General features: G+C 42.1%; 1 protein-coding gene across 1 annotated transcript; it reads left to right on the top strand.

The window, feature by feature from the left end:
* The first annotated feature begins 5,094 nt into the window (after positions 1-5,094).
* LOC139474938 (uncharacterized) lies at positions 5,095-5,553 on the top strand. Its single transcript, XM_071258131.1, has one exon. The coding sequence runs from the start codon at positions 5,095-5,097 to the stop codon at positions 5,551-5,553; it is 459 nt and encodes a 152-aa protein (XP_071114232.1).
* Positions 5,554-7,870: the final 2,317 nt, after the last annotated feature.

The following is a 7,870-nucleotide window of genomic DNA, read 5'->3' as shown; positions in this document are numbered from 1 at the left end:
GCTAGTTTCCCTACTTACTTTTCAGTGTCCTGCATAGTGATTGTCACTTTGGAATCATTCCCACCAAGGTTAGGAACCTCGAAGGCCTGCCAATAAACCTATACACATGTTGAACAAAGCAAGTAGACTGTTTCTGTCCGAAAATGCATGAAGTCCCATTTAGTATCGTACTATCATTATGGCCTCTAAACGTCCACCTGGCTTATAATTACAGCCGTGTGCATGTCCAAATAAAACTGTGGCACGTGCCTCAATGCACTCATGCAATGCCGATAGAATTAAGAGCTTATACAGTTGAGCAGCGATCCACCAATACAACGGCACGATCTCAAGAGAAAGCCCACTCTAAACCAAATCCAATTGGTTTGTTTTCTGTTTTTTTCAAGAGTCCAGCGCAATATGAATGGTCAAGGAGCAGATTCGCTCTAAGATAGACTAGGCCCGAGACCACAGTTACGTCCCCTAAGTTTTACCATGACCCGGAAGGTAAATAGGAGAATATAGTCCCCCGTTTGAATGGCTTGTTGAGTCTGTGTCAGATATGTTTGGAGTGACTTGTGATAGCTTAAATGCAAGATTGGACATTGTATTGTGTTGGTAATTTGTTTTGATCCAAAATGTGTGCATGATATTGACTCGAACTTCCCATGATTTGACCCCCAGTTGAAGGCCGATGGGTGTGTTTCGGCTCGATACTTTCAGTGACCGTTGTTGACAGCGTTTACTTGGAAGTCGAGCTGGTGGACCCAGACTGGTATTTTGCTGTTCAAATGATAAGTAACAGGTTAGTCAGCAAGGGCGATATTAATCAGTATGAATTGGCATGCCACTGTAGATAGCAAAGAATGACGAATAATTGTGCTCTGACGCCAGATGAATGTTCATCTCTGGTGCTATAGCTTGGTGGGTGGGTGTGGGTAATGCTTGGCAGGAAGGGGGTCATACATGGGTCATAGATTGACGGTTGAAGCCCCTAGTGCCTGTCATAAACTACCACCACATCCATGTTCCTGCGGAGATAGTGGTTTCATCAGGTATTCGTGTGATGGATAAGTATATCCTGTCCACATGTGGTGTTCGAAAGCTGAGATTTTACCACTCTTTAGAAAATGTTCATGCATTTCATCATTGTTTAGTGTTTGGGCCAGTTACGAAATAGCATAAAATGTGACGTGAACTTTCTCTCCCAAACACTCCCAAACACTCCCAAACACACACATATACACACACGAGATAAACTTAGATGGAAGAGTTCCTTTGAAAAGTAATGTGGGCAGGGATGGAATGATTTCCCTGTGTTCATTCGTGTGTTATAGGCCAGAAAACCAAAGAGCGTATATCATCAGCTTTCACCCTGTTTTATTGTAGAAAATAATGAGACTTTGAAATTATTCGGGCAGGTATTCAAACTTTGAAATATATCACACACTTGAAAAATCCAACTTCACCTAAAGTTTGATTATGAATAGATGAATAATTAGCTTCCCACAACCTCTGCTTTTAAAGACGTATTTGACATACGTTGATAAACGTCCTTTGACTCCAAGTCATGGTAGCTCAGTAGACTCAGTACTTGCACCCAACGAAATTCTAAAGGTCAGCATTTATCCTTCATTTAAAATATTCTATCTCCATTCAAGTTTTTCACAAAACGGTCTGTAGCTGTAATTGCATTGGATGAACCACTAAATCTATCATGCTTCCCGGCAGTGAGATAGCCACAGGGTGCCAGGTTAGGTCACAAATACACAGTTTGCATTTAATAATTATGCAGGAAGATATGCCTAATACAGAGAGGCAGGTGGCAGTGTCGTATGTGATATTACAAAATAGAGATTCATTCTTCACGCTCTAAAGTTGTAAAAAGTCTCATTGGAATTTTATTTACTAAAATCTTCCAATGTGGGCATTTACATTCAACATCCTGATTTCCTGTACCACATGTATATAAGGCGTTGTGAATCCCAAAAGAGACATTTAAATTGCTTATTCTCTCGTGGATAAACAACGTAACTGACAGGATGCGCCTTCTTAACGTTGCAGTTGTTGTAGTCTTGGGTAAGTGTGCCTTATCTGATGAGAATTCGCAATCTTAAACTTTGTAATAATCAACTTTATTAGCTCTTGCTGAGTTTTAAGTGGCTTTTCGATTTGCTGACAACGTAATGAATAGGATAGTTTCTACCATGGTCTAAACTGTATCAGGAATGGTGGACGGATTTTGTGTGTGTGTGTATCCTGTCATATATGACCACTTATGTATTGTTGTTTCTGTACATTCTTCACAGTCTTCCTTGGCTCCGCCCTTGGTGGCCATGGTGGTGGTGGTGGCGGCCATGGAGGCGGAGGCCACGGAGGCGGAGGCGGAGGCGGCCACGGTGGTGGTGGTGGTGGTCACGGAGGCGGCGGTCACGGTGGTGGAGGTCACGGAGGTGGTGGCCATGGAGGAGGAGGAGGAGGAGGAGGACACGGAGGTGGTGGCCATGGAGGAGGAGGAGGAGGACACGGAGGTGGTGGCCACGGAGGAGGTGGTCACGGAGGAGGTGGTCATGGAGGTGGTGGTCATGGAGGCGGACACCACGGTTAAAAGATTCAAGGATCATCATATTCACATCAAGTGCTGGACATTTGATATCATATTTGTCGATTACACTCACCATGCTGCATCCATTCATTCTGTCTATTTCTCAACGAGTACAAATAAAGCTGTGGTTTATATTGTAAATATATCTTTGGTTATATTTTCTTCAAGTACAATCAAATTCAAGATTGTATGAGCTAGTTTCCCTACTTACTTTTCAGTGTCCTGCATAGTGATTGTCACTTTGGAATCATTCCCACCAAGGTTAGGAACCTCGAAGGCCTGCCAATAAACCTATACACATGTTGAACAAAGCAAGTAGACTGTTTCTGTCCGAAAATGCATGAAGTCCCATTTAGTATCGTACTATCATTATGGCCTCTAAACGTCCACCTGGCTTATAATTACAGCCGTGTGCATGTCCAAATAAAACTGTGACACGTGCCTCAATGCACTCATGCAATGCCGATAGAATTAAGAGCTTATACAGTTGAGCAGCGATCCACCAATACAACGGCACGATCTCAAGAGAAAGCCCACTCTAAACCAAATCCAATTGGTTTGTTTTCTGTTTTTTTCAAGAGTCCAGCGCAATATGAATGGTCAAGGAGCAGATTCGCTCTAAGATAGACTAGGCCCGAGACCACAGTTACGTCCCCTAAGTTTTACCATGACCCGGAAGGTAAATAGGAGAATATAGTCCCCCGTTTGAATGGGTTGTTGAGTCTGTGTCAGATATGTTTGGAGTGACTTGTGATAGCTTAAATGCAAGATTGGACATTGTATTGTGTTGGTAATTTGTTTTGATCCAAAATGTGTGCATGATATTGACTCGAACTTCCCATGATTTGACCCCCAGTTGAAGGCCGATGGGTGTGTTTCGGCTCGATACTTTCAGTGACCGTTGTTGACAGCGTTTACTTGGAAGTCGAGCTGGTGGACCCAGACTGGTATTTTGCTGTTCAAATGATAAGTAACAGGTTAGTCAGCAAGGGCGATATTAATCAGTATGAATTGGCATGCCACTGTAGATAGCAAAGAATGACGAATAATTGTGCTCTGACGCCAGATGAATGTTCATCTCTGGTGCTATAGCTTGGTGGGTGGGTGTGGGTAATGCTTGGCAGGAAGGGGGTCATACATGGGTCATAGATTGACGGTTGAAGCCCCTAGTGCCTGTCATAAACTACCACCACATCCATGTTCCTGCGGAGATAGTGGTTTCATCAGGTATTCGTGTGATGGATAAGTATATCCTGTCCACATGTGGTGTTCGAAAGCTGAGATTTTACCACTCTTTAGAAAATGTTCATGCATTTCATCATTGTTTAGTGTTTGGGCCAGTTACGAAATAGCATAAAATGTGACGTGAACTTTCTCTCCCAAACACTCCCAAACACTCCCAAACACACACATATACACACACGAGATAAACTTAGATGGAAGAGTTCCTTTGAAAAGTAATGTGGGCAGGGATGGAATGATTTCCCTGTGTTCATTCGTGTGTTATAGGCCAGAAAACCAAAGAGCGTATATCATCAGCTTTCACCCTGTTTTATTGTAGAAAATTATGAGACTTTGAAATTATTCGGGCAGGTATTCAAACTTTGAAATATATCACACACTTGAAAAATCCAACTTCACCTAAAGTTTGATTATGAATAGATGAATAATTAGCTTCCCACAACCTCTGCTTTTAAAGACGTATTTGACATACGTTGATAAACGTCCTTTGACTCCAAGTCATGGTAGCTCAGTAGACTCAGTACTTGCACCCCACGAAATTCTAAAGGTCAGCATTTATCCTTCATTTAAAATATTCTATCTCCATTCAAGTTTTTCACAAAACGGTCTGTAGCTGTAATTGCATTGGATGAACCACTAAATCTATCATGCTTCCCGGCAGTGAGATAGCCACAGGGTGCCAGGTTAGGTCACAAATACACAGTTTGCATTTAATAATTATGCAGGAAGATATGCCTAATACAGGGAGGCAGGTGGCAGTGTCGTATGTGATATTACAAAATAGAGATTCATTCTTCACGCTCTAAAGTTGTAAAAAGTCTCATTGGAATTTTATTTACTAAAATCTTCCAATGTGGGCATTTACATTCAACATCCTGATTTCCTGTACCACATGTATATAAGGCGGTGTGAATCCCAAAAGAGACATTTAAATTGTTTATTCTCTCGTGGATAAACAACGTAACTGACAGGATGCGCCTTCTTAACGTTGCAGTTGTTGTAGTCTTGGGTAAGTGTGCCTTATCTGATGAGAATTCGCAATCTTAAACTTTGTAATAATCAACTTTATTAGCTCTTGCTGAGTTTTAAGTGGCTTTTCGATTTGCTGACAACGTAATGAATAGGATAGTTTCTACCATAGTCTAAACTGTATCAGGAATGGTGGACGGATTTTGTGTGTGTGTGTGTATCCTGTCATATATGACCACTTATGTATTGTTGTTTCTGTACATTCTTCACAGTCTTCCTTGGCTCCGCCCTTGGTGGCCATGGTGGTGGTGGTGGCGGCCATGGAGGCGGAGGCCACGGAGGCGGAGGCGGAGGCGGCCACGGTGGTGGTGGTGGTGGTCACAGAGGCGGCGGTCACGGTGGTGGAGGTCACGGAGGTGGTGGCCATGGAGGAGGAGGAGGAGGAGGACACGGAGGTGGTGGCCATGGAGGAGGAGGAGGAGGACACGGAGGTGGTGGCCACGGAGGAGGTGGTCACGGAGGAGGTGGTCATGGAGGTGGTGGTCATGGAGGCGGACACCACGGTTAAAAGATTCAAGGATCATCATATTCACATCAAGTGCTGGACATTTGATATCATATTTGTCGATTACACTCACCATGCTGCATCCATTCATTCTGTCTATTTCTCAACGAGTACAAATAAAGCTGTGGTTTATATTGTAAATATATCTTTGGTTATATTTTCTTCAAGTACAATCAAATTCAAGATTGTATGAGCTAGTTTCCCTACTTACTTTTCAGTGTCCTGCATAGTGATTGTCACTTTGGAATCATTCCCACCAAGGTTAGGAACCTCGAAGGCCTGCCAATAAACCTATACACATGTTGAACAAAGCAAGTAGACTGTTTCTGTCCGAAAATGCATGAAGTCCCATTTAGTATCGTACTATCATTATGGCCTCTAAACGTCCACCTGGCTTATAATTACAGCCGTGTGCATGTCCAAATAAAACTGTGACACGTGCCTCAATGCACTCATGCAATGCCGATAGAATTAAGAGCTTATACAGTTGAGCAGCGATCCACCAATACAACGGCACGATCTCAAGAGAAAGCCCACTCTAAACCAAATCCAATTGGTTTGTTTTCTGTTTTTTTCAAGAGTCCAGCGCAATATGAATGGTCAAGGAGCAGATTCGCTCTAAGATAGACTAGGCCCGAGACCACAGTTACGTCCCCTAAGTTTTACCATGACCCGGAAGGTAAATAGGAGAATATAGTCCCCCGTTTGAATGGCTTGTTGAGTCTGTGTCAGATATGTTTGGAGTGACTTGTGATAGCTTAAATGCAAGATTGGACATTGTATTGTGTTGGTAATTTGTTTTGATCCAAAATGTGTGCATGATATTGACTCGAACTTCCCATGATTTGACCCCCAGTTGAAGGCCGATGGGTGTGTTTCGGCTCGATACTTTCAGTGACCGTTGTTGACAGCGTTTACTTGGAAGTCGAGCTGGTGGACCCAGACTGGTATTTTGCTGTTCAAATGATAAGTAACAGGTTAGTCAGCAAGGGCGATATTAATCAGTATGAATTGGCATGCCACTGTAGATAGCAAAGAATGACGAATAATTGTGCTCTGACGCCAGATGAATGTTCATCTCTGGTGCTATAGCTTGGTGGGTGGGTGTGGGTAATGCTTGGCAGGAAGGGGGTCATACATGGGTCATAGATTGACGGTTGAAGCCCCTAGTGCCTGTCATAAACTACCACCACATCCATGTTCCTGCGGAGATAGTGGTTTCATCAGGTATTCGTGTGATGGATAAGTATATCCTGTCCACATGTGGTGTTCGAAAGCTGAGATTTTACCACTCTTTAGAAAATGTTCATGCATTTCATCATTGTTTAGTGTTTGGGCCAGTTACGAAATAGCATAAAATGTGACGTGAACTTTCTCTCCCAAACACTCCCAAACACTCCCAAACACACACATATACACACACGAGATAAACTTAGATGGAAGAGTTCCTTTGAAAAGTAATGTGGGCAGGGATGGAATGATTTCCCTTTGTTCATTCGTGTGTTATAGGCCAGAAAACCAAAGAGCGTATATCATCAGCTTTCACCCTGTTTTATTGTAGAAAATTATGAGACTTTGAAATTATTCGGGCAGGTATTCAAACTTTGAAATATATCACACACTTGAAAAATCCAACTTCACATAAAGTTTGAATATGAATAGATGAATAATTAGCTTCCCACAACCTCTGCTTTTAAAGACGTATTTGACATACGTTGATAAACGTCCTTTGACTCCAAGTCATGGTAGCTCAGTAGACTCAGTACTTGCACCCAACGAAATTCTAAAGGTCAGCATTTATCCTTCATTTAAAATATTCTATCTCCATTCAAGTTTTTCACAAAACGGTCTGTAGCTGTAATTGCATTGGATGAACCACTAAATCTATCATGCTTCCCGGCAGTGAGATAGCCACAGGGTGCCAGGTTAGGTCACAAATACACAGTTTGCATTTAATAATTATGCAGGAAGATATGCCTAATACAGGGAGGCAGGTGGCAGTGTCGTATGTGATATTACAAAATAGAGATTCATTCTTCACGCTCTAAAGTTGTAAAAAGTCTCATTGGAATTTTATTTACTAAAATCTTCCAATGTGGGCATTTACATTCAACATCCTGATTTCCTGTACCACATGTATATAAGGCGGTGTGAATCCCAAAAGAGACATTTAAATTGTTTATTCTCTCGTGGATAAACAACGTAACTGACAGGATGCGCCTTCTTAACGTTGCAGTTGTTGTAGTCTTGGGTAAGTGTGCCTTATCTGATGAGAATTCGCAATCTTAAACTTTGTAATAATCAACTTTATTAGCTCTTGCTGAGTTTTAAGTGGCTTTTCGATTTGCTGACAACGTAATGAATAGGATAGTTTCTACCATAGTCTAAACTGTATCAGGAATGGTGGACGGATTTTGTGTGTGTGTGTGTATCCTGTCATATATGACCACTTATGTATTGTTGTTTCTGTACATTCTTCACAGTCTTCCTTGGCTCCGCCCTTGGTGGCC

The sequence above is a fragment of the Haliotis cracherodii genome, unplaced genomic scaffold (genome assembly GCF_022045235.1).
Source record: "Haliotis cracherodii isolate W230 unplaced genomic scaffold, xgHalCrac1.p SCAF_3, whole genome shotgun sequence".
Classification (NCBI taxonomy): Eukaryota; Metazoa; Mollusca; class Gastropoda; order Lepetellida; family Haliotidae; genus Haliotis; species Haliotis cracherodii.
Note: the sequence above shows the minus strand (reverse complement) of the source record. Positions and strands in the feature narration are given on the sequence as shown.